At 42.2% G+C, this 27,698-nt stretch overlaps 1 protein-coding gene across 3 annotated transcripts in view; it reads right to left on the bottom strand.

The window, feature by feature from the left end:
- YTHDF1 (YTH N6-methyladenosine RNA binding protein 1) overlaps positions 1-16,574 on the bottom strand; it is a 42,605-nt gene extending 26,031 nt beyond the window's left edge. For all 3 annotated transcript variants that reach the window (XM_044985631.1, XM_044985630.1, XM_044985632.1), the window contains exons 1-4: positions 16,137-16,574; positions 15,766-15,790; positions 14,084-14,163; positions 5,748-7,268 (exon numbers count right to left, since the gene is read on the bottom strand). In XM_044985631.1, the coding sequence (XP_044841566.1) occupies positions 5,748-7,268; positions 14,084-14,163; positions 15,766-15,790; positions 16,137-16,166 (1,656 nt within the window). In that variant the 5' untranslated portion in view covers positions 16,167-16,574. The remainder of the gene's footprint in view (positions 1-5,747; positions 7,269-14,083; positions 14,164-15,765; positions 15,791-16,136) is intronic.
- Positions 16,575-27,698: the final 11,124 nt, after the last annotated feature.

The following is a 27,698-nucleotide window of genomic DNA, read 5'->3' as shown; positions in this document are numbered from 1 at the left end:
TTTCAGAGCAGAGAAGGAAGACAGATGGTTTTCAAAGAGCCATTTAGATTTTGCCAGTTGTCAAAAGGTGATGTGAAACAGGACAAATCTGTTGTGTATATTTCCCTTCCTCCAATGCTCCTTTCCTGTCCTCTGGACTAATCTGGAGCTTCTTTTTAGGAAGGAGGACTGTAGCCCAGGTTGAGGCACACTGATGCGTCACAGCTTATGCAACATCTCTCAGTGAACCATGCTGCTAGTTACAAGTTCTCACAAGTCTACTGTTCTTTGGCCTGACTAAAAATGTGGAGGTGACTTAATGAAAGCAGAGAAGCTGAGAGAGAAAAGTTCGTCAGCTGGATAATTTGGGGGAACAAAGACAACTATCTTCCCAGCCAGAGACAGTGAAAATTACAGAAAGGGATGAAGAAAAGGCCTCTAATTCCATACAAGAACTAGATAATAGTTTTGAACTTATTGTTCCCAGGCAGAACTGTCAACCCTTCTACCAAGCCAGGGTCAGTGGGATTATTATTTATGATTATTATTAATCACAACCAAGAATGGGCCCCATTGTGCTCAGGACTGTCCAAATAGAGAGCAGCCGACACTTTCTGCCCAGAAGACTTTATAAGCTAAATTAGTGGTCCTCAACCAGGGGTCTTGGGCCCCCTGGGGGGCCACAAGTAGGTTTCAGGGGGTCAGCCAAGCACAGCTGGCGTTAGACTCGCTAGGGCCCAGGGCAGAAAGCTGAAGCCCTGCCACATGGGACTGCAGCCCGGGCCTCAAGCTCCCACCTATGGCTGAAGCCAAAGCCTGAGCAACTTTAGCTTTGCGGTATCCTCTGTGGCATGGGGTCCCAGGCAACTGCCCTCCTTGCTACTCCCCCAATGCCGGCCCTGGCTTTTATATGCAGAAAAACAGTTGTTGTGGCACAGCTGGTCCATGGAGTTTTTATAGCATGGGGGGGGCCTCAGAAAGAAAAAGATTGATACCCTTGATCTAAACAGACAAGACAGACACAAGGTGGGGGCAGGGGTATAACTCACAAGTAAAGTGAAGAAATAAGATGGCAGCAAACAGCATGTTAGTTTCACTATTTTTTGTTTTGGGTTTTTTTGGATAAGTTTAGTTAGGAGGGGACAGGCTGGATGAAAACACAAGTGAAGGAAGGGGGCAGGAGTGGAGTGAAGTTAAGTTGAGATGAAAGGACAGAAAAGAGAGAGAAGGACAGAGTTGGAACACACAGCTAATAAAAGAGAGCCCATTAAATCTTACTTGGCATTCCTCTTCCCTATCACTAAAACGTAGACTACAAAAAAAAAGCCTCTACCACAGCATAATTAAAATCAAGAAATGTAATGTTATAAGCACTGGTCTTAAAAATGCAACTGTAATTATCAGCATTTGGGGGTGGGGGCGAGCAGGATGCACTCCAATGCCATGCACTTTCCATCCTGAAAATCTCCACACCAGTGAGTCTTCCAACAAGAAAATGGGCATGCAGCTCCCCCAGAGCCCGTCATTGTTGCTCCTTCAGTAAATCCAACAAGTCCAGACTAGGATTTGGAAGATAACTGGCACATGTTAACACCCTATTGTAGGCAACTCAGTGTGCCTTTAACTTGTTACCAGTTAAACATATGTTATAGTCACACTAACTGGTCTACCCTAGGCTGTTATCACGTTCCAGCTAACATCTGCCAAATTCTAGCTTAGACAAGGCCAAAGTGGACACCTGGGAAGCTAAGAGATACACAATGACCTTGCCTTCTTGGGGTGGAATGCACATCATCTGCTGCACACTTCAGACCTCCTCCTTCTGAAGTATAAGAGCCCCTGAACTCAGATCCCCAAGATACTGGCATACTGTGTTGTTACTAGACTGCCAAGCCAGCTATAATCATCAATATAAGACAATATCTGTAAAGGTTTCATTTTCATCTCCTAGAACATAAATGCCCCTCCAACCTCTGCCCGAAATTTGTACCAAACAAAATACACCCAAAAAAACCATAATACACAACAAGTTTGTTTTGTTTACTAATGTCACATCAAGCTTTTTTATTTTGAAGAAAGATTTTGTAGTTTAAAATAAGCTTATTTACTGGGGATGATTCATGAACTATTAATGCCTCACGGTAAATTTACAAAATCTTCTATTTAGATAATTTGCCCACGTTATGAAGTTTTAATCTTTTTCAGTGTACGATCTTGGATCACCTGGGGTGAAATTAGAACCCTCCCTTGGCACAAAAACCAGAATAAACTGGCTTTCAACAGAAAATTCAGAGGTGGTAAGCCAGAGTGAATCCATGTCCAACCTACCCTGGGTATTTTGTTATACAGGGTAGAACAGCAGCCAATGCCCCTCCTCTAGCATATGCATTGTTTTAGGCTATTGGAACTGCACTAGTATAATTCTATTATTCCCTCCCATCTTGACTTAGCAGCATACAGGGCTACAAGTGTGATTACATCTTTCCTTCATCCACAGAGGACAATGCAGGTCTTAAGTGATGCAGAGGACCCTGGATGAATCTTCTGCACTCTGGTAAATGTTACCCAACTAGATTATATTTTTTACCTCAAGGTTCCAAAGACACAGACAAGGTTTTCATCTCGAGGCCAAAAGACCAAAAACATCAAGACACTTGATCATGGCCTTGGACAGACCAAGAGACTACTCACCCCCTCTGAGCTCAAAGAGGTGCTACACAGCTACTTAGTCCTCATCTGAGGTCATAATCCTCATTTGACGAGTTATAGTTAACACAAAAGTAAGATGTAGTATCACACTAGACTGACTTTAGTTGGAGAATAAGCAGCAAGGGGATGATTAACTTCTAAGGAACATGTTCTGCACATGCCCTTGGTGATTAAACTGTTAAAGCAGCACTGCTCATATTTGTAGGCAAAACTGTCTAAAAGGGATTTTTAATATTTCTTAAAATATCAGTGGCTTTATTACATAAAATTATTGATTTTCTCAGCAAAATAAGAAAAATACATATTTGAATAGTATAAGATTTTAAAAGGCTATCTTTATGTAATTATGATGACAATAAACACATTTTTAAACAAATGATTTGACCGCTAAACCAAATACGACGAATAGAAGGATACAGCAATCTGAAAACCCGTTACAGTTAAGTCTGACATACACATATGTATTAACTTTAATTGGCAAAAAGTTCCTGTATATAATGTTTGCTTTTTAATGGAAGGTCTGTTTAAGACAGAGTTCTCAAGTATGTTAAATTTCAATAGCAGGTGCTTTGACTCTGCATATGCTTTAGAAGGAAACTCTTACAGCAAGCTACTGCACTGCCAAAATTTGTTTACACTTAGGTTAAAAATAGATGCTTTCCTTTCAGAATATAATTTACATTGACTGCCATAGTCTGATTATTTTTCACTATATCATGTCATCTTTCTCAGCCTATTCCTTATACACAGCTCATTTTTGAAAGCTATTCAGATATAAGAAATGATACCTTTAGAAAATATAACCATCAGTCTAATATATCTGTAATTAAACTGAATCCCAATGTTCCCTCAATATTAAGTGCGGCAGAAAACATGCATTAATTGTTGAGAAACTGATCCTATTAGAAAGTAGTATCTGGATAGGCACATTTTGTTTATAGATTTAATTTTAAATAGAAGCAGAAAATGAAAGTCCACATTAAAGTAATGCAGAGGTGGGGTCAGCTCAATGGTCTGGTGCCAGTATACTGAGCTATTATAAAAGAGTTAAATATTATAAAGAGAGCTATTATAAGAGAGAGGTGATCCCATTCATAAAGCTAGCAAGGATTGACATAGAATTAAATATTTTCTCTTGAACTGAGAAGAAGAGAGGCCTGAAACCACTTTCAGTGGTTGACACAAGAGACACTCCAGGTGGAGGGTTGTTTTTTGTGTGTGTTAAATCTTAGCATTATCATGGAGAGACTAAGTGATTTGCCTTAGCCATCTCACATCTCACCTGTGGTAAAGGAACACAATGCAGATCTCCTGACTCCTAACTGTGGTTGGGGAAAAGTGAGAAGAAACAATTCTCAGCAGGCAGAAAGTTTGCAGGGATGTGGATAAAGCTTTTGCTCCAAAAATCCCACAGAGGACATAAAAAGCTAATTCAGAGAATTGAAGGTCTTCTCCATCAGGCCTAGCTACCATTGGCCTGAAATTTGCATGTGTATATACTGTAAGATGGCTAGACTGAAAAAGTGGTGCTGAAATTTGAATTAAAGCCTTAAAACTGAATTTCCCTGAATTTGTAAGAGTATGTCCTCCCCAAACAGTATAAAGTAGTGGTGAGCAACATACGGCCTGTTATGGTAACGTGCTGGCAGGCAGTGAGACAGTTTGTTTACACTGACCGTCCGCAGGCACGGCTGCCTGCAGCTCCCACTGGCCGCGGTTCACTGCTCCCAGCCAATGGGAGCTGCGGGAAGCGGCACGGGCCACAGGGATGCGCTGGCCGATGCTTCCCGCAGCTCCCATTATCCAGGAATGGCGAACTGCAGCCACTGGGAGCTGTGGGCAGCCGTGCCTGTGTACGGTCAATGTAAACAAACAGTCTCGCAGCCTGCCAGCACATTACCTTGACTGGCTGCGTGTGGCGCACAAGTTGCCCACCATTGGTTAAAAGCAACTTAAAGGATGATAAAGGGAAAGCCCCATATTACTACAACTTCCACTTTACTTCAGGACACTGCATCTAAGTCTGTGCTTAAATTTTTTTTTGAAGCGCATGTAAATGCACTAAGCTGAATTGGCAAACTTCTACACTTCTGAGGAACTATAGAAGAAACTATACACTGAAACACTAACATCAAATATCAAACCATTGTAAGTGTCAGCTAACCATTACATTCTAACAGCTCCTACTTAGTCAGCCCATAGTGTATATATAGAGTCATTGATGTTAGACATTTGGATCCCATTCTTAGGCCCAGCTGAGCTGCACTTGGCATAGGACTTGAGGCAAGGGTCAAGGAGGTAGCTAAATCTTTTCATAATCACACTTTCATATAAAAATAGGCTATATACTGTGGGACTCTGTCTGGAGATTCCCCACCTCACCTCCCCACACCCTACTCTAAAAATTCCAGTGATTTTTAGTGTTGGAAGGTGTTAAGACAGTCCTGAGGACTCAGATCCTTCATTTATCCACAGAATAGATACAACGAACAGCAGCAGCAATACAAGCTTCCTCACACTGTAATTTTCCTCAACTCTTGTTCTGGAGAAGCCAGGTAATGGGATGAGAATAATTCAGTGACTTTTCAAATCTTGGCTTCACTGCTGAAGATACAACCAAAGGTGCCAGTTGTGACAGAATATTTGACTATGAACTGGATTGATACCTTCTCATTCACAGAAGCCAATGAGCTATTACATGGCAACCACTGACCTGGGTCAACTTTGAAACAGTCATAGGCTCTGTATCCCATGAACAATCCCAAAATAAAATGTCAAGCTCCAGTAGAATTGGATGCAACATATTTTACTTGTATATTTAACTTGGCTTAAAAAACAAACAAACTTTACCTGAGACTATGAAAACCACAAACAGAACTGAAGCACAGGTTTTTGTTTTAGTATTAAATGCACTTAGGACAACCATGTTTGAACACATTCTAAAATATTTGTAATCTCTACTTAGCTTCCCCCCAACACACACACACTCTCTCTCATGGCAGCATTCACATTTTTCCAAGTATGTCTTTTTAATTTTTTTCTAAAAAATGCAAGTTTACCTTCCGCACCACCTCCTCCTCTTCTTGGCGCTTTTCATAATGGGAAAAGTCATCAAAGATGGAGGTTGTGTGCTTGTAAGTAGCAATAATTTTAAGCACTTGTTTTGCTTTTTCTAAGGGCACCTCCTGTGTGTCACGGGAGTTTGTAACTGGTTTGTTGTCATTGTTCTCCAGCCTGATGTGTCGGAGCTGGTTGTTGGGCACGTCCTTCACAAAGATCCATTTGACATCAAATTTCCCCTTCCATTTGTCCTGAGACCAGACGCCAGCACTAGTGCCATAGTCCACAGGTGATTTCATTTCTGCTACTCCACAGAAATGTCCACTACCATTAACACTGAACAGTAAGTAGACCGGGCCCTTACTATTCATGGATCGGAAAGCGCTGTCCAAGCGTTTGTTGCCATGTTCTGTGCTACACCAAATAGAATATTTAATGGAACGATGAATATCATCCTCAGAATAGCTCTTTATTATGAACACACGTCCATTTTTAAGATTCCATTCAAAATCTTTCGGGTTATAGCTATGAGCAGCTTTCAGTTTTTCAAGAACGGGATGGGATTCACCACTTGGGACAGAGTTAGGCTGGGTACTGCCAGTTGAGTTGCTATCATTACCAGTTCCTCCACTTTGGCCAAAAGCTGCATTTCTGTTGCGGGGAGCCACCCAGCGGTTTTGGGGTGGTTGCTGAGGATTTTGATACTGTGGCTGGGTCAATGGAGGAGGTTGAGCTGGAATAGGCTGAACCATTTGTTGCTGTGGGACAGATTGAGGAGATGGGATCTGTTGGGGAGCAGGAACTTTTGCCACAGGACCCTTATTATCCCAAGTACCTATGTCCATATTATGTTTTATAGGTGGCGGAGGCAAAGCTCCTCCAATTACAGGCCCAGTTTTTGTTTTCATTTTAGGCTGTGGTTTTGCAGGCTTGCTGGCAATAGCAGCCCAAGAGGTTGGTTTAGATACTGGCAAGTTTACACTGGATCCACCATTACCAGGAAGAGCACCTGTCATTCCAGCACTGTTGACAACAGAACCTACTGTTTTCACAGCAGAAGTTGTTACATCTCCACCAATCTTAAGTCCAACCATTCCCTGTTCAATACTATTCATTCCAGGTGCTTTATTCAAAGTATCATTATGAAATCCTGTTTGTCCATCCACAATAGTACCACCCAGTGAACTAGGTGGGTAGCTGTAACTGCTCCCATAAGCTGAACTTTGAGTCTGCTGTCCTTGGGATCCACTTGTTCCCCAAGCTGAGAAAGCAGGATTTTCAGGGAAAAAATTAAATCTGTGTTGGTAGATGTTATTTCCCAGACCCCCAGGCTGTCCAAAAACAGCATCATGCATAAAATGATGGTCTCCATTACTGAGCTGTCCATAGGTGGTGAGGTATGGGATAGGAGGATCTCCTCCAGTAGACCACGGTGCTTCACTGAGAGAATAGGGAAACCCAATAGATGGTGGATAATAATTGGACAAATAGGGATCAGTCATTGATGGATAGCTATTATTCTGTTAAAGAAAAGAAGAGAAATTTCAGATGTATGCACTTTTTCATAAATGACTACATTTGCATACTACTAAATAGAAAAGACGTTAAGTAGTAACCACTGTTTCAAACTCCAAGTTACACAACTTATTATTCCATGGCCTGTTTAGTCTAAGTTAATGTCATTGCATCTTATATATTCCTATACCAGAGATGCATTCTCCTTCTCCACTTCCTGTAGATTTTTAAACAGTGACCATCACTCTCAGATGAATGCTAGTTGACCCCATAACCTCAAACTCACTTATTACACTGCAGATAATTCATCTGTCATGAAAATTCAAGACTTGTAATTGAGAAACATATTTGTTCTATGAGTATATGACCAAATACTTTGTACTAAAAGTTTAAGATATTGTGTTTAATCATCAGCAGTATGCAATGATTATAGAAAAACAATTTTAAAATTGCAGCAAGACCAACTCTCAGAAATTAATAGGATCTAGAAATTGTACGAGATTGAAGATAATTCTATTTGAATATTAAGATTTACACAAGTTTGTACTAACATAACTTCTGAAAAATACAAAATTAGTGATTTTAACTCCAAAATCAAGAGAAAGATGAACGAATAGATAAGCAGGTTTTGCTGCATAACACGACATATATTATTTATTGGCTTTGTTTTATATAATCCATCCATTATATAGTCTTTAAGTTTATTAAGTTACACAAAAAAGTAGTACATACTACCAAACGTTCATGTGAAAACAACAAAGTATTTTATAGAATGTGAAAAATTGCTCTGCATATGTTGCATGATGTGCAGCCTTCATTCTTTTCAGAATTTTTATTTATGTACAACTTAAGAAATATTATGTTTATGTAGGGAAGTGCTAGGAAATGGAACACTGTCCTCATACTGTGCACTATATGCATGATGTATGTTAAGTACATTTTTAATTTGTCAACTCACCTTTTGCAATTATGAGCAATATCTAAAACTCCAAATTTGTTTTGGAAAAAGGAAGATCTGACTAGTATTTGTGACTGCACTGGAGTCACAATGTTACTGGCTGAATGCCAGACCCACGGAGGGGGAGAATAAATAATTTGGCTTGACCCAATTTGACTGTTGTTTGTACTATAATTTTAAATAGTCTGTGATGAGTATTTGAGGCTGTATGTAGAGGATATTAAAGTAACTGAAATCTGGGGTGTAAAGACAAATGCTTGACTTCAAAATAGGACAATATTCAAGCTTGACTGTAAATGAGACTGAATATATTGGCATGAGCATTTAAAAATGCATACAATATATGTAACATCCTTAGGAGTTACAAAATGAGAGTAGATTTTAAAAAAATAGCTGTGTGCTGGGGTGAAAAAATAGTTCTGGAAAATCCTAAATCTCTTCTTGACCCCTATCTGGCAACTGGAAAGAGAAAATCCACAGTCAAAGTGGTTAATATTGAAAATCAAGGATTTGTATCTGTAAAAGCATCGAGTAATAAGAGTTTTCCATCCACCCTTGTTGTGTTGCACAAGTAACTACAGAGACTAGAGCCAATGAGGCTCCACATGGGCACAGGTGTCTGCCCCAAGCACAGCTGCAGAACGTTAGTTAGAATGCATTTTAAGTGACAACTCAGCTTATAGTTTCCACAATCCTCACAGCAGCCTAATTAGTTAATATGGAGTTTGTAGACCAAGCAGGTATAGAGAACATTAGAGATGTTAGGAAACTGGTACAGTAGATTAACACCTCTGATTTTTCAGAGTCACCTTTTCCCGATTGCCAAATATTATAGAAAGATCTTCTGGAAGAAGTCTATACCAAAGAAATTTTAAGTACAGTGATTTTATTTTGTTAAGGTGAAGAATATAATAAAAAGCTGGTTACAATCTTAACTATGGAGTTGCTACCATGGCTTCATAATTCTTAACAGACAAGAAGTTTGTGACTGTGATTTTTCTGTATTTGTAAACAAGAAGTAAAACATTAGTGAAGTGGTAACAGATCGTAAAGATTAGTCCCCTGGACTTCTACCTCTGAAGACTTAGGTCAGAGACCAGAAGGAGGTCATAAGCAAAGCTAAGTTGGATAAGAATGGGGGTTTGCTTAAATAAGTCCTGGTGTCAAGGCATTTCAGTTTACAAACAGAGTTTATTAGTACGTCAGGGATATAAACCTATAGACACAAATTCTGCATCTGACATATGCAAATTCTGCATCTGACATATGTAAATCACTCAGGTTTTATTCAAGAGTTACTCTTTTCCACCAAGGTCTCATTGCCCCACGCAGCAGTCCAGTTACAGAAGCTTGGAGCTCCTCCCACCAGCTTTTCCCAAATCTGTCTGACCATCTTTTAGAATCCTATGAAAAAAATCAACTGGCTTGTAGCAGCACGTAGATTTTTGCTTTAAAGCTGCTCCAGGGACAAGCTCATCATGTGTGTCCCTTCCCCCCACCTCTTAGCTGCTTTTTAGGATCAGGCATTCAAGTTTTCCCCTCTATTCTCTTACCAAGTGTTCAATTGACTCTTGGTTTCTTCCACTCTCTTCACTCCCCATCACATAATAATGCAGAAGTACAAATAAAGATTTAAAATATTCTGTAGTAAATTTAAGATTAAGTTACTAGTAAAAATTACATAGAAACAAAGCTTAAAATTAACACTATTCAATATGATGAAAGTCTTATCTTGTCTCTTGTCCAGGAGTTGCCTGCTGTGGACCTACCTCTCCTGCAAATAAGTCTAGGCATGGCAACAGGCTATAGCATGTCCCAGCCACTTGGGTCTGAAAGTCAGTGATGGGGCTTCAACTGCAGCAAATTAAAAGTTAATAGAAAAAAAAAAAAGTAGAAGCAGCACTTAATAGAAATCATGGACAATGGAGGCCACCCATCTTATTTAACAATACGCCAAACAAAAAACTGCCAACGCAAAATGATAGCAAGAAAGAAGGCAGATCAGAGAAAGGTGAAGAGGTAGTATGAGAATGTAAGGTACTGGTTAAAATTCAAAGAGGAGAATATTTTCCCTCCTTTCTCCTCCCCCAGACAATGTATACAAAAACTTAAGTTCTTCGAATCAGGTACATTTTTCTGTACCTGATGCTTTACATACTGGAGACGAGAGAAGCATTAGATTGCAAAATACTGTATTAGCATTTCTTGCCAAAGGGCTCAGCCAAGTTGTGCAGCAATTAGCATTCCCAGACACCAAACAGATCCTTAGTTTATGAAGGTTAAGAACGTTAATTTTTATTTTATTTTTTTAAACTTTTAGCAAAAAATCTATTTCCTTGAACCTTTGACCCTTAGCAAGTTCATTTCAGACAAACATCTGTTTAAAAAAATGAAAGAACATCATCCCCCCAAAAGGAAACCAAATCCAAGTTCATTTCTGCAACCATACAAAAATGTTAAGAAACTGATATTTCAGGGATTTCACAACATGCATTTTTGGGGGGTGGGGATGAGGGGGGTTAGGATGAGCTGAGGCTGACTTCATAAGGAAGCAGATTCCATACACTACAGAGAAAAGGGAGTGACTGCTTGTTAAAATTGGCTTTCACACGTAACCTAGTGTATTTGCTTCTCTTAATTCAAGGTATGCCTTGAAAACACTAAGAAAATTACTTAGTGCCACAAAAGTAAGGAAGGATTGAGATTGATTCCTCTCCCCCAAAAGAATGAAGACACTCTTAGGATAGGTATTTCTATGGCCTTTCACACTCACTACGAATTACCCTGAGCACAATATTGTGTGTCAGTAAATGGAAAGTAAAAAAAAAAAAAAAAATTACACAATATCAGAGAAAAAAGAGTTGCTTCTGATCTGTCACTTCTATTTTGATAGACTGAGATTTTACAAGTACGTATATTTTACATTTACACTAAAATTTAAGGGTAACTTTAAAAAATTAACACTCCCCCCCCACATAGTTGAAGTTGGATAGTTTTAAGCAGTACACCTTTCTCAGAGTTCCCTTGTCAGTTTTTACACTTTTATAACCAAGCAACCAAAAAAAAAAAAAAGTTTTTCTTTTCTGGAATTGCTCCAAGAACCAAATAAAAAAGGGGAAACTGAGTATGCACTGGAAAGAGTAATGTCTACACATGGAGTGACATCAGATGCACAAAGCACAACCGAAAATAAATTTCCTTCTCTCTGGTCTACTTCAGTTATAGCAAGCTTAGATATTACAAGTAAAAAAGAGTGGATAAATGTGACTTAAGATGACATTACCCCTTTAAAATGGCTCTAAGTCATTAAAAGAGAGGGAGGAAGAAAAGAGGGTATTTCTGAGGTGGACAAAAATGTCAATCTTAATGGCAGATGCTTCTACGCATTCAGTTTTTGAAATCTGATGGCTTTAGTTACTATAAGACACTAAGAATGGTTCAATGCAAGACAAGTATAATGGTTAGCATTTTTCCTAATTTATTCTAAGCAAAATCATGAGAATTAAAAAAACAATGACGCACACAGTGTGAACCATCACAAATAAGCAAGAATCAAATAGCAGCTACACCTTTCTTACTCATGATCAGACCATTATAAGATTCTTGAAAGGAGAATGACAGACTCCAAGTTTGGAATCCTAACTATGGCTTGACAGAATAACATAGTTGATTCCAGTAGAAGCTTATTTTCTAATTCTTCACCCATAACATCACTTTTTCTAAACTCATTCTGAAACCTATGCAGAAATTTCTTGCTAAAAATACTAGTGCTGAATACCAAATCTGATTCAGTGAACGGAGTAATCTGTACAACTCATCCTTCCAGTGACTACCTCCCACAGCACCCCTAAGTATAGTGAAATCAACATCGTGAATCACAATGTAAAGAATTAATCCACAGAGTTCTAACATTAAGAGATACACTAAGCCTTTTTACTATTGAGAACATTCACTAAAAGACATAAAAACATTCAATTCTGGTTTTGTGTTTTCTGCAGTAGTGTTTCTTGTGCCTGGATTTTCAAAACCTCTTGGACTAAAGGAATAATACTCAGGACATGAAGACATTTTCTGAGACCCATTATTTTGTCTGACACTGACATCAATGTCTTTTATTTTACACCACAGTATTCTTGATGTCTTCAAAAATGTAAGCACCAATAATACAAAAATGGAAGTGGTTTTTTACCACCAACACTTCAAACTCTGTAGACTTAACTCTCATTCTTAGCTAATCTGCACCATCTCCATACACTCGGTGACAGCTTAGACCTTTTATAGCTCTAGCTAGAAGGGTCCTTGACCATAAGTGATTGAAATCAACAGGTGTTTTGTTCCAGAAATATGTATGTTCTCGGAGACACCCTAACCAAATTCCTTGGACTGTCACCATCTAAGCACCCAGTGTGGAAAGTTTCCACATGAATCCTAGCAGAATAAAGAATTTCACCAGACATTTAAACAAAGCATTCAGTCTATTTTGTTTGGCTTTATGCCACAGGGTGTAAGAGAAACCCTGAAGGAAGTGAGTAGTGATACATTTATTTCAACATATTTATTCTTGACCTTTTTGAGCCCCTCCCACAGTTCTCTTTGCTAACCCCTTTGTGTTAACTGGGAACAGATTATGTATCTGCAGATATTTTTCTTGGTCTATCACTTATGACAGATGTTCTGACTGGCTGTATATTTGGACTGGTTTCTTCATTTCTGTGTTGGAATGCTATACAACAGCAATACCTACCAATAACGGGCTAATACATTTTAGCTAGTGTTCCCAGGCACTTGAAATTACAAGTAGTACAATTTGATATTGTAGCTCAATTTTCACATGGAAGAACCACTACTATTCCAAATCTGACCTCCTATTTTACAAAGAAAAGTGTGCATAATTGTGTGGAGTTCAGTGACACAGAAGTGAGGATAGGAGAAAGCTAGTTTCTTATATTTTTTTGGTATTTAAACTTTTAAGCATAATTTTTTGGAGCTTGATTTACATTTCTTAAAATAAGTTTGCACATTAAGTTATTAATGTGAGTAAAATGTACTCTATTTACATTGTTTTTAAATTTCCAACTCCCCCCCAGTAAATTTTAGTTATTCAGGATTTTTAACAAAATGTAATTTGTACTCTTGGTTTGATTCATATATATGTATAATTTACACTATTTTTACAATGCCCTCAAGCAGCTCATCTTTCGTTTATCATCTCTAGATAATACGCCTCTGCAAAGAGGTAAGAGTTGAGGACTTCAGTAACTCAGCCAGAGATTATGGATCTACTGCAAGAATTGGTGAGTGAGGATCTGTGGCCTGTGATGTGCAGAAGTCAGATTAGATGATCATGATGGTGCCTTCTGGCCTTAAAGTCTATCAGTCCTCATCATGGCATCTTTAAGAGAGTTTCAAATGATACTGTGGTCACTTACCATTTATTTCCACTTACAGCACAAGGGTTCAATCCACCAGTCATACAGAAGCAGAACCCCAATGACTGCAATAATGGGTGATTTGTTTATTAAAGAACTGAAAGTCAAGGGCCCTTGGCAGGCTGCCAACTATGTCAGCTTTTACAGGAAATGTGTCGTTTGGTAAGTGCCCAGCAGAAACTAGGATTTCTAAATAACTTCATTTCCACATGTGAACAAACTAGATATAAATAATAAATAATAATACCACCAGTATTCTGAGCTAAAATGCTAATGCCATTACTCAGTAACACTTCAGGCACTATAGCTTTTTCTATTTCATTTTAAAGCTATCCCCGGGGTATAAACAAGTCATACTGGTGTTTGCTGTACAAGCAACACTACCCTCCACATCCCTTAAAAAAGCCACCAAAATTAACAGAGATGCACTAACCTGATTTGACTGTCCAGAAAGGTAAGGTTCAAAATCGTTGTCGTGAACTGTGTCCTTCTGATGCAATGAACCATTTTGTACTAAAACAAAAAGTTGCAACATATTATAACATTGTCTGACAATGTTTCAGTAAAGAAACTCACCCTAGAGTAACTTGACAAAAATAAGTTAGCTCCCTTCCTTCTTGTGGCATTGTTAATAACCCCTGGAAGGCAAAGGGGCCAGATTTCACCAGAATGAGAACTTCCACATGCACTCTAAATGTCACTATTGCTTACAAAACTGATCTGAATGACAGTTACAGAGAGTCAGAGGAACCTGCAATTTTAGTAAACGTAAGTATTTATACTTTCCCCATAAAATATCTTAAAACCAAATAGACAACTTTTGACATGAACTTGTGAGAAGAACTGGAGGACAGAACAGTATCTTCTGTAAAAGCTGAGCTGCCTCTTTAAAAAGTAATGTTAAATCATATCAGAGGTGGAACAGTAAAATACTGGCTGTTGAGTGTTTGACATCCTAATAATATTTAAAAGCTTTAAATGCAAGCCTTGGTTTTCTTGTCTGTAAAAGTGAGATAAAACTTCACTAAATCAGAGATATTTGAGACTCAGTTATTAATAATATCTGTAAATCACACTGAAATCCACAGCTGGAAGATGCTACATAAACAAATTATTAAAGTCACTTCATTCTTAATTTTCATCATTTGTTTCAAAGCATAAGTCACATTGTATACATTAAGCCATTGGAAAGCAGTTCAAGAGTGTCACAGGAAGGCTAAACTAAAAATATTACGACAGGAAAAAGAAATACGACGCTAAAAAATAAAACTAAAGTGGGGATTTCAAAGAGGTCTGCAAGTGTAAACTAATGTTAGGAAGACACTTCAGAGAAAATGGACGCATAATAAGAAGGGTTTATTATAAACTGGGGAAAAATATGATCTTGTTGGGACTATAGCTGTTTGAAACACTGATAAAGTGAAATTCAAAGAACCTTAACACTGAAAAGATGTGCCTACGTAAATTGATGGGAGTATCCTTTCTATTATTAAACAGTTATGTATTTGGTAACAGTCATAGTACCATACATAACGTAGTTTATAAAGCAGGCCATTTACTTGAAAGCCAACTTGCTTCTGAAGTTTCATTTGTGACAATGTGCTTGAGGTCACACAAAAGCGTGTCACACTATCAAAGAACTTTTTTTTGCTTAATACTGAAATTATTTCATGAAAAAACTTGTACCAATGTACCACCTGTCATAATCTATAAACTGTCATTTGCCAATACCAGTCCAGTAACAGAACAATAATTATATAGCAGAAAAATACTGTAAAGCAAGTTTGGGTACTTTTTAATCTGTCACTTGAGTAAATGAATCTCTTAAACTGTATTTGTATATCTATTTGTAACTATAACAATTTGCCTTTCTTAAAAATGTTTTTATTATTAAACACTGAAAGCCTGCTTAGTACTGTACAACCTTAAAAACACAGTGGCACTAGTGGCATGCAAAAAAACCCTTAGGAATCAGTTTCCTTTTAAAAAAACCCACTTTGCTCCATATTTCACCAGAGAGTTTAGACTAATGCCTATTGGTTCACCCATCACTGCCTGCTTCATCTACCTTCAGCAACAACAACTCAAGTGGAAAAATCCCAGCATTCGCCTTACCTTTATTATCTTGTCCTTTCGGTCGCTATGATGCCATGCACACGATTGTGAAGAGGAAAATAAAGACAGAGGAGAAAGTCAGTTTTGGAAAATGCTCTTGTCTCATTGCAGACAGGGTTGTGGGGGAGAAGTGAGCACAGAGGGGGGGGGGAAAGGTGAAGGGGGGAGGGGGGGGGCTAACAGCTTTATTTTACTATTAAGGGCTGGCCCTCGCTGGAAATGGCCACGGATCAGGAGAGGGAAGAGTTAAAGGGAGTGCCTAGGGCCCCAGGAAGGCGAGAGGGACCTCGCGGGGCAGGCACACGGGCTGGGGGAGGAGGGGCGGGAGGAGAAGCCCTCGGCCCCGGGCCCAGCTGGGCGTCCGCACTTACCTGAGGGTCAACGCTTGTGGCCGACATCATTCATGTACGGGGCCCCCGTGGTGAGCAGGGAGCGGGGCAGGGGCAGGGCCCGGGCCCCTCCGCGCGGAGGGGAGGCGCGCGGGGAGAACGCGGGGGAGGGAGCGCCTGTCCCCGGGGCCTGGCGAGGGGCGCTCCGGACCGGGCCTGGGGGAGGGGAGGGGCCGGCTCGGCGTGCAAGGCGGGGCCCCGTGGGGGGGGGGGTCGCTCTCCTCAGGCGGGGCCCCCCGGGGGAGGGGAGGGGGGCGGGGCGGCGGTCCGGTCGCTTCTCGCCCTGCCGGCCCTTCTCCTCACATCCCCGCCCGCCCCTCGCTCCGCGCCCCGCGGCCTGTCCCCGCGCTGGCCCCGAGCCGGGATGGAGCGAGAGACCCTCCGACTCCAATGGCGGCGGGGACCGGGCGGCGGTGACGTCAACGCCACTCGCGCGCGGGGCACGCCGGGAAGACACGACGAGGCGGCGGGGTGAGGGTGGGGGCAGGGAGGAGCAGAGGGAAAGGCAGCACCTGCCGCGCATGCGCGGTGGGGCTCTGCTGCCAGTCCTCCCTTCTCCCATGGCTTGGGGGGGAGGGGGAGCAGCAGGGCCTGTGATCCCCAGGCTCTGCAGGGAGGGGGGCTCTACATGGGCTCTCCCCACTCTAGGGCATGGCCAGAGAGCAGGGCTCCTGGCTCTGCATTGCAACCCCCCCCCCACTGGGTCAGACACTGCCCCCAGACCCTGGGCTGTGACCCCCCCCACACACAGAAGATCAGCTGAAGCCCATGTGATACTACCTGGGGTCCAGCTGCAGTTCCACGCGTCCCTTAGTTAGGTTCTGGGCGGGGGTCTTTAGGGGCAGCTTGCACGGGTCTATGCTGGGCACCTCCGGACATGCCATTCAATGGAGCCTAGGTAGGGTGACCAGATGCCCTGATTTTATAGGGACAGTCCTGATTTGGGGGGGGGGTTTCTTATACAGGCGCCTATTACTCCCCCACCCCGTCCTGATTTTTCACACTTGCTATCCGGTCACTGTACGCCTACGTTACTGTCGGATGCAGCCTGTATGCATGGAGACACGTCTAGCCCAGCTTGTCCTCTATCGCAGTCCCTGTGCTGAGGCTTAAAGGCAGCCTGCATCATTCTACACTGCAGACCTAGGGTCTGGATTCAAATGCAGCCTGCATGGTTCTATGCCATGGCTGTCATATGGGGTGGGGATGTGGGGTACAATTTAGGATTGCCAACCCCTCCAGGATATTCCTGGAGTCGCCAGGAATTAAAGATTAATCTTTAATTAAAGATTATGTCATGTGATGAAACCTCCAGGAATAAGTCCAGCCAAAACTGGCAACCCTAGGTACAACCCACACTGTTCTGCTCTGGGGCAAATGGGCAGTTTTAAACTGTTTCCCCCCACCCCTCACACACACCCCTCTGCAATCCATGGGATTCTACTCTGCACCCCCTACGCTTGGAGTCAAATGCAGCCAGCACAGTGTGTACCACTGGCCCTGAGCATGGGATCAGATCAGCTGGCTTGCTGTGTTCATGTCTGTTTCTTGCAGTGGTGTAGCCTTTTTGCTTGCAGCACATGACAAACAAGATAGGTGAGATAATATCTTTTATTGAACCAACTTCTGTTGGTGGAAGTTACAACGCTCAAAAGCTTTTACTTTTGGACCAATTTCTGCTGGTGAACATATTATCTCACCTACCTTGTCTCTCTTATGTCTTTTTTTGTCATACATTTTACGTACTACAGCCAAGCCTCAAAATTTTCAAAAATTGATGCCAGAAATAAAGGCAGACACCAACAAATGCTAGATGTCGTTTTTCCTTTTTTCCTCCTGTTTTCATGTCATTGCCATGCTGTTCTGTGAATGCAGGAGAGGGACCCAATCTCATACAAAGAGCATGGCCTGTCGACATTATCATGTAATCATCATCAAACCCACCTGCTGTTCATTCCAAGGCAGCGAGCCCCTCGTCATGGTGCTGCAGCAAAAGATGCATAGCTGGATAGTGTATGACCACTAAGGTTTTCCGAAGATACCCACTCCATCTCTCCAGCTTTATCACTGGTAGCTCAGTTGTTGTTCTTACCATCTGCTAGTTTCCATTACATTATAAGGATAGTCCATCTTTGTCATGCTTCTTAGGACAATGTCACCCATGTTCCAGCTCAGCTTCTTCACGTTCTGCCAGATGTCTTTCTCATTGGTCTTCTGTCTTACCTTCTCTTTCTTCCTTATCTATCGTGCCCACTATCAGTTATCTCTTGAGTCAGAGTCAATTTATTTACATGGGGAGCATCGCACGTGCTTGGTTTGCTGGTGCCTAGAGCTGGTCTTGGTGGGGAGAAATAAGTTGCTAACCTAAGTAACACAAGAATGCCCCTCTTTGCCAGTCACCCAAATGCCATTCAGGCAGCTGGGCATGTCTCCATAAAAAATAAACAAGTTCCAAGCTATTGCATGGTTTAACTGGAAAACTGGCAGTTCTGTGTTCCTTGTTGGCTGATATTCTACCAGTTAGAAAGCAGGATGAGCTCCATTAGATTGATAATAATGCCTGACAAATCCTTCTTTAACAGAAATTAATGGATGAATGGTAGCACTCACATTAGTCACCAGCTGATGGCAGCTTAAAAAAAAAAGAAGAGTGTTATCAGGTACTTTTGTTTAAACAAATGTTGTTTGGAGTAGCTGTGCCATGTGTTTTAGGTGAAAACAGAAGAGAGCAAAATAGAAAACAAGAATGGATTTTTCTCTTGGCTGGCTATCTTTTACAACAATCGCTTTAAAGAGCCACTGATTTAACTATGGATGGAGGGCATAGAGTTCCCTCTTCTACTAACAACTCACAGCTGCCACTCAAAATCTGCACATCACATTACAGAATTGCTTCATTGTGGTACAGTTGTCCCAACTTCAGAGCCATTGAAACTGTACCATGGGACTCAAAGACAGAGCACCTCCATGGATTGTAAGGGGGCAGGGAAAGGGGCCAGCCAAGCACCCTCAGATTCTTCCACTGCCCTGAATCTGTGGGGGAGGGATAGCTCAGTGGTTTGAGCATTGGCCTGCTAAACCCAGGGTTGTGAGTTCAATCCTTGAGGAGGCCACTTGGGGATTTGGGGCAAAAATTGGTCCTGCTAGTGAAGGCAGGGGGCTGGACTAGATGACCTTTCCAGGTCCCTTCCAGTTCTAGGAGATTGGTATATCTCCAATTATTACCTTTTATCTACAGGCTAATACATAGTAAGTTACCGCATCTCCTTCTGCAGTTGGGAACCTCCATCCTCTTGAGGGAGGACCCATGTAAGCAGGGGTGAAAGTAACTTAAAGGACTTACTGGTACGCCCGAGTCCTGAGTGGGGTGTGGCCTCAACCGGAAGAGGCGGGGCCTTTGAAGATTTAAAGGCCCTGGGGCTCTGGCTGTGGCTGGGAGCCCCAGGGCCTTTAAATCACCCCGGAGCTACAGCTGCTGAGGCAGCTGGGAGCCCTGGGGCTCAGGGACGAATTAAAGGTCCTGGGCCTCTGGCCGCCGCGAAGCCCCAAGCCCTTTAAATCACCTCCCAAGCCCTGCCACCCCGGGGAGCCCTAGGCCCTTTAAATCCCTGCCAGAGCCCGGCTGCTGGGGCCCCGGGGCTCCGGCAGCCGGGCTCAGGCGGGGATTTAAAGGGCCTGGGGCTCCCCACAGTGGCTGGAGCCCTGGGCCCTTTAAATCACCGCCGGAGAAGCTGGTGCAGTCTGGCACAGAATACCAGCTCTTGCCAGTACGCCATACCGTACCGTACCGTACCAGCTTACTTTCACCTCTGCATGTAAGGGATTGCTGACTGCACAATTCTTGAAGAAGCCATACTGTTCAGGAGCTAAGGGGAGCGATTGGGCCAGGTGTGCTTTACCTCTGGAAGGATTGTTCCTGGGTAGGGAAGAATGGAGCCCATAGTTTTACAGTCTGTTTGTGGCATTAAGCCACTGTATCCCAACCTCACTCTTCTCACTCTCTTTGGGGAGGCCCGAGCTGCAGCTGGCAATAGCCTAGAGCAGTGGTTCCCAAACTTGTTCTGCCACTTGTGCAGGGAAAGCCCCTGGTGGGCCGGGCAGGATTATTTACCTGCTGCGTCCACAGGTTTGGCTGATTGCAGCTCCCAATGGCCACAGTTCGCTGCTCCAGGCCAATGGGAGCTGCTGGAAGTGGCGGCCAGTATGTCCCTCGGCCCGCGCCGCTTCCAGCAGCTCCCATTGGCCTGGAGCAGCAAACCGCGGCCACTGGGAGCCGCAATCGGCTGGACCTGCAGACGGGGCAGGTAAACAAACCGGCCCGGCCCACCAGGGGCTTTCCCTGCACAAGCTGCAGAACAGTTTGGGAACCACTGGCCTAGAGCAGTTCCTGTGGTCAGGGAGCACAAAGACTGTGATTAGGATCAGCCCCTCAGCAGGGGAACGGGGAAGATTCAGTGGGTGAACTCCTGGCTCTGTTGGCGTCAATTTCTAACATCAATTTGGCCAGGATTTCACCCTTGCTGTCTTCTTCTTTGTGCAGCCAGCCCTGTGCAGATGCAATCCAGCCCTTTATCTTTGTATTGAAAGAAAAGACAAGTCATCACGTCCCTTCCACTTTAAGTGAGGAGAGGTAGCCAGGAACTCTTTCATCCATTTTGGTGGATTTCTCAGTCTGTCATTTTCTTTCTGTGCTCTCACTTGCTCCCTGCTGCAGTTGGTTTCTCCTTTGGCTTTAGTTTTTTGTTTAGGTTCCACTCCCCCCCGCCAGACTTCCTCTCTCGTTTGCTTCCCCAAGATAGTTTTTTCTCACACACACTACGTTTTTCACTGTCTATGTTAACTTCTCAGCCCTGACTCTTCCCTGTCTCCAGCTGCCTAGGGAATTCTGCTGCTTTCACTACACTCGCTCCAGTTTTCGTCTTTTCCTCACCAGTTGCCCAGTTTTAACTGACGCCCCAGTTCCCCAAGTTGCCCTTTTCAAAAACGCCCAGTTCTGCAACTATGATTAAATAGCCGCAGATAAAAACTGCATCAAGATGGAGTGAAGGATGCGAAACATTCCAGAGATGTGGTAATTGTTCAAAAGTGGTGACACCATGTGATAACTATACATTTATGATTAAGACATTCTAATATTTGTGGGTCTGTATTAAATTATTTTTAAAGACACAATTTCCACTCCTATTCCTCCAATCCCTCTACCAGCCCAAGGGACTGATGGGGGAGAAACACAGCAGGTGAGAAACCCGAGTGTCAAAGGCAGAGAGAAGTAAGCGTTTGTTAGGAGGGAAAAGACAAAGAGGAGGAAATAAGGGGGAAGGAGGGAGATCACAAGGGGTCTTGTTAATTTTCTCCTTGCAGAAGTCAGCATGATCCAGCTCAGAGGGGGCAGCGAGGGAGAGGGTCATTCCCAGCTGCCCAATTCCCAACTTCCCTTCCCCGTCCAACTGTCATTCCCAAATGGCAGTCCCAATTGCTATTCCTAACTACCATTCCCAGTTGCCCAAGTCTCAACTGCCGTGAAACCTTCTGGAACTAAATGTGTCCAACATTCTGTCACTCCTTATCCCCTAAAGACTTTTTGGTGTTAGAATAGTACCTGGCACCTAATGGAATTTTTCTGATAACTTTCAGTATCTCTTCTATAACACGTCTTTTCTGTGTGTTGATTCTCTTATTATCTTAGAGCTGGTTGTAAAGTGGTAAGTATATTTTATGGAAAAACACCTGAATTTTGGGGGGCGAGAGGGCTGAAATTTTTTGTGAAAAATTTCAAAATGTTCAGATTTTGGAGGTGAAACACCCAAATAATGGTCATTTTTTGATTTGTCTCCCCTTTTCCTTCTCCCCATTTCCAGTGGCAAAATGGAGGGGGCAGGGGAGGAGGAAAGAAGAAAAAACATAAAAAAAACCCTTTTTTCAGTTTTGAAAACCAAATAATTTTTGCTTTTTTGTGAAAAAAAAATCAGAAAATAAAAACAATTTTTTCAATGAAATTTTTCATTTTTAAAAAAAGGACCATTTTTCATTACAGTTTCATACAAAAATAATTGAGCTGCTCTGCTACATATTGAAGAGCTATTCTTTACAGCTCACTGGTTCCTGTAGTCGTTGCTGCTTATGATGAACCTTAGGATGAAACCTCACAGTTGGGTGCAGTGTAACGTTTAGGATGTCACAAATTGACGTTAATAAACTCAAGCGGGGAATATACTACAGGAACGCCAGGAACTACCACTCCACAAAGAGATCTTGGAGTCATTGTGGATAGTTCTCTGAAAACATCCACAGCAGCAGTCAAAAAAGCAAACAGAATGTTGGGAATCATTAAGAAAGGGGGAAAAAATGAGACAGAAAATATCATATTGCCTCTATATAAATCCATGGTACGCTCACATCTTGAATACTGCATGCAGATGTGATTGCCCCATCTCAAAAAAGATATATTGGAATTAGAAAAGGTTCAGAAAAGGACAACAAAAATGATGAGGGGTATGGAACAGCTTCCATATGAGGAGAGATTAATCAGACTGTGACTTTTCAGCTTGGAAAAGAGACCCCCTGCCCTGAGCCCACTCCTGCACTCCACTCCCCTCTGCACCTCAACCCTGCCCTGAGCCCCTTTCAGCACCCCGCACCCCAACCCCTTGCCCTGAGCCCCCTCCTGCACCCCGCACCCCTCCCTGGACCCCAACCCCCCAGCCCTATATTCATGGCCCTGCATGCAATTTCCCCACCCAGATGTGGCCCTCGGGCCAAAAAGTTTGCCCACCCCTGCCATAGCCTCTGTTTGCCAGAAGCTGGGAATGGGCGACAGGGGATGGATCACTTGATGATTCCCTGTTCTGTTCATTCCCTCTGGGGCACCTGGCATTGGCCATTGTCAGCAGACAGGATACTGGGCTAGATAGACCTTTGGTCTGACCCAGTATGGCCGTTCTTATGAAAAGGTTCTTTTAACAAACTAGGACCTGACCTGCAAACACTTATATACGTAATTAACTTTACTATCATGAGTAGTTTTCACACAGTAGAAAAATTAAGCAAGTATAGAAATTTCCAGAGTCCCTTCATGCCCCAAATTTCTCTCCACTCCTTGTGAGGGATTTGACCAGCTTTCTTCCCATAAAATGAAGTGGAAGGCCAGGACACATACTATAATTCTTTACAGTTCAACAAGATGCTGTCTGCAATTGCAATCTGATAGGCTTCTGGTCACACTTCCTCTTCTATTTGAATTCTAAGCATGTTTGATGATTGTAAGCTTTTTGAATATTATTATTATTGGGTCTACACTATTCATCGGGACTAAGCATGTTAGTTTCCTGTTCTTCAAAATCAAAATAGGAGGCTGAAGGCATTTCCTGTATCAGGAGTTCAGATATCTGCTGAGCTTTTCAAACTTCTCCTTTAATAGAGACTCTGTTCCCCAGGTGTGGCCTAACAGCTAATCATACTGGAGTCTGAGTAACTCCCTTTGCTAACACGGCATGCTGCATCAATGCTATTGTAAATATTACAACAGAAAAAATACTTTAAAGATTGTGAGGTGTTCAGTTAGTACTATAATGGTTAGGTTATAGAACCACCTAAGTTTGATAGAATATTCAGGAGGCAGTCTTATGGTAAGGGACCAAGAGTCAGGACTCTTTGGTAAGTCACATAACCACACCTCTGTACTTTAGCTTACCCATCTATACAATGGTTATAATAATATATACCCACCTCACAGTGGTGTTTGGCAGGCTTAATTAGTTAATGTTTGTAACCTTCTTTGAGATCTTTGGATGGGCAATGGATTTATTATTAATTGTTGGGTATGTGTTGGCTTTGCTTATTTTTTATTATTGAAAAATCCAGTGATGAATTAAAAATAATGATGAATGATCAGACTGTGGGAAGACCTTGAGCAGGTGGAAAGCCCTGACTGGTAAATGCTGATGGGGAAGGAGAAGTGCTCTGCACATGTATCAACATGCATTGTCATGGGACCAAAAAAAGAAAAATCTTTGGCAGGCTGAATAGAAATCAAAGCTAGACATTTTTACCCCCAGCTTGAAGAAGTGATTCTGTGGCCACTGTCTGTACGTACAGTCATTTCTCAACACACCTTGTTACTATTCACTGGGTTGGAAGGCACTGTCTTTTCACAGTGGACTCTTGCATGAATGCCTTGGAATTTCCTGTCAGACAGTGATGCTTTTCGGTCCATCAGCGCTGGCTGGCAGGCTCCGACAGGAGCTGCAACAGACAGGCACCATCAAAGATTTTACTGATGAGGGAGAGGTGGTGTCATCAGCTCCCAAAGGCACGGAGAGCCTGGGTGTTGTTCTGCTCCAAGATGACAACCAGCTGGTCATTCAGAACTGAAGGGAGCTTAAGGACATTAATGTGGATGAGGCCAATGGGCAGGAAAGTGACAGTCATAAATGGCAGTGGGGGGGAGGGCAGGGAGGGAGCTTTCATGAAGCAGATATAACCAGCGCTCCTGCTTCTAAGACCCCAGATTTCATGACCCTACCACACTGTCCCAGCCTAGCTGGAAGTTGTACAAAAAGGCCTCCCCATATCTCCTTCCATCATGTCCCCTCCCTAACCACAGATCTTTACCCTCATGAACAGAGCTAGTCAGGCATTTTTCAGTGAGACGCTTTTCCTCTGGAAAAAATTCTATTTGTAAAAATCAAAACTTGGTTTTGCAAAAATGTCTCAGTTTCAACAAAAATCTCGTCAGGAAGGTTTCTCAGGACCAGGTCAGAATTTCTGGTCAAAACGAGACAGAGACAGAATTGCCGATAGTCCAGTGATTAGGGTGTTCGCTTGAGATTTCAACATTGGTTTTCTTTCCACATAGGAACAAAAACAAAACCTTTTGATTTTTTGGGGTGGGGGAGGGGACGGAGTGAGTGAGAGACCCCAGAATATCCCAGTGGTTGGGGCACTCACCTGGCATGTGAGAGACCCAGCTTCAAGCCCCTGCTCTGCCTGATTCAAAGTAGGGACTCAAAGCTGTATCTCCCAGGTGACTCACTTATTCAGCTACAGAGTCAGGGTATGTCCACACTGCAGTAAAACACCTGTGGCTGGCCCGGCTAAACTGACTCACACTAGGGCTGTGGAGCAATAAAACTCAGTGCAGCCTTTTGGGCCCAAGCTTTGAGACCCCTCAAAGGGGGAGGGTGCCGGAGCAATTGTATAGTCCCGTGAGCCCAAATCAGTTGACTGAGGTCAGTCCCAGGTGTCCTATTGCAGTGTAGACATACCCATAGTCTCTCTTTCTCTGGCACAGTGATTATTTAATTATTTGCACAAAGTGGAACAGCTCCAACAGGAGAGGTTGACTGTATGGCCTGATGAGAAAGAGCCTTCCCGAATCATGGCTGAATCATCCTGAATCATCAAGTGAACATCACAATAGTAAAACAAAAGGGAAATTGCATGCCGTTTCCTCCATATTAGGGCAATTGGGGTTTAGTTTTAATTATTACTATTAATACTTTTTAGACTGCTGATAAATGCACTGCAATTTATTTCGTAAAAGTAATGAAATCTCAATAATATGGAGACTTCTCTGTAATTGAACCTTGACTGAAATGTGGGCTGCGACTATCAGGTTTGGGATAAGGAAATCATTGGGTGTTTACATTGCTAAGACAGAATTAAGGAGGTTCTATTACAACAAACATTGGCATTAAAAGCTACCTCATCTTATGGCCCTTACATTCCAATCTCAGTTCCTTTGAAGCCTTCTACAGCTCTCTCCTTTTTAACAGGCCTGATAATTAAAGCCGAGGCCTAAACATCAGGAGACCTGGACCCATGCTTGACTCTGCCCAAACTGCTGCATGAGCGTGGGTTAAGTTACTTAACTTTATTGTTCTGCAACTTCCCCCTCTGCAAAATAGAGATAATAATACTTAGAAACTCTCCCCAGGCACTTTAAGATCCTTGACTGAAAGATGCTTCATAAAAGCAAACCAGTATTCATAATCATTATTATTTATTAACAGACACCTTGCTATAACTCACTAATAGCTCCCCAAAATATCCCTTGTAATTGGGAATTTGTCCAAGTGGCTTTTCCAAGTGTCTTAGGTTTTTAATGTATGTTCTGCAAAATCCATATATACTTGTAAGGGGTAGGACCAGCGGAGCAGAAGTTAATGGGCAATTTTATCCTCAGGAAGGATTAAAAAAACCAAAAAAACCACATCCATCCACAACAGGATTCTCAAAACAATATTGTAAATAAGCACTGCCCTCTACTGTTTGTAGCATGTCTTAAGTTTCACCTTCAAGATTTTAATTAAAGCACATTAAAGACAAAGTTACCACCTCAGATGGTCAGGCTGACATTTTAATTTTAAAAATATACAATTGTTTTATAGTCTTGTTTGGAGAAAGGGATTTTGGTTAATTAGGGGCAGTGCATGATCCAACAGGTTTCTTCTTTAAGATGAGTGGTAGCACGTTCTGTTTTCCCAGATGGAAAATGTGGCAGGGGAGATATGAGTTTTCAAATCCCTGTTCCATTCAAGACCCACCTTAAAATCATTCCAGGACAAAGAAAGATACAGGGAGTGTTCAAACTTCAGGGATGCTGTGGAAGCTAAAGATCATTCTCTTCTGCAAAAACATAGCTGAAGCAAACAATTCAAACCGTTTTGAGCAAGTCCTCCTCCCTTTATGGCCCCCATCATGTGTATATTTTCCAGTATATTTGGTTGAAAATGAGAAGGTGGCACAAAACAGATGAGGATGCAACAGAAAAGTGCAAAATATGAGATGATACCAACAGACATTAAAAGAAAGAGAAACGATTAGTTTCAGAATCGTGGCAATCCAAAGAAGAAGTAGCACTACAAAGGGAACTGCACGTACACAGTGTATGGAGTTACACTGCCACCAAGGTTTGATGTTCCCAAATCTCTCACACTGACCCAGCAGGTAGCAGTCCAAAATCTCTTGACAAAATGGTTTTGAAATACAAGTCCTACCCCAATCACTGAAGCATGTGAGCCACTCATAGATATGAATGGGCTGGTCTCTTAGTTACATTACACCTTTTGCACCACTCTGGCAGTGTGAAGTGACCTTAAAATGAATGTAAATGTAATTTACATCCACGTTAGGGCCCCAGAGCAGTCCACAAGTGGCTTAGTGTAAATGATAATTATGTCTCAATGAATTTATCCTCACACCACCACCTGTGATGGAGGAAAATGTTATTATTCCCATTTTACAGATGGAGGCACAGAGTGGTTATGGCCTGGATCTTGCAAATCCTTACCGAACTTTACATACACAAGTAGTCCCACCGAAGCAGGTGCTTTAGTGTTTGCAGGATCAGGGCCATAATCAAGGTGTAGGTACAGCTCCCAGCACAATGTGGCTCAAGTCAGGCTGGGGACCCTAGGATGCTACCACAATATAAATATTTGCTGCTGCTAATCAATTTGTATAATTATTTGGGTAATTATTTGTGCTTTTCTAAATTTCTCAATGGCTTTTTTAATTTTTATACAAAAATATATAGTACTGGGA

Source organism: Mauremys mutica, chromosome 13, assembly GCF_020497125.1.
Source record: "Mauremys mutica isolate MM-2020 ecotype Southern chromosome 13, ASM2049712v1, whole genome shotgun sequence".
NCBI classification, from domain to species: domain Eukaryota; kingdom Metazoa; phylum Chordata; order Testudines; family Geoemydidae; genus Mauremys; species Mauremys mutica.
Note: the sequence above shows the minus strand (reverse complement) of the source record. Positions and strands in the feature narration are given on the sequence as shown.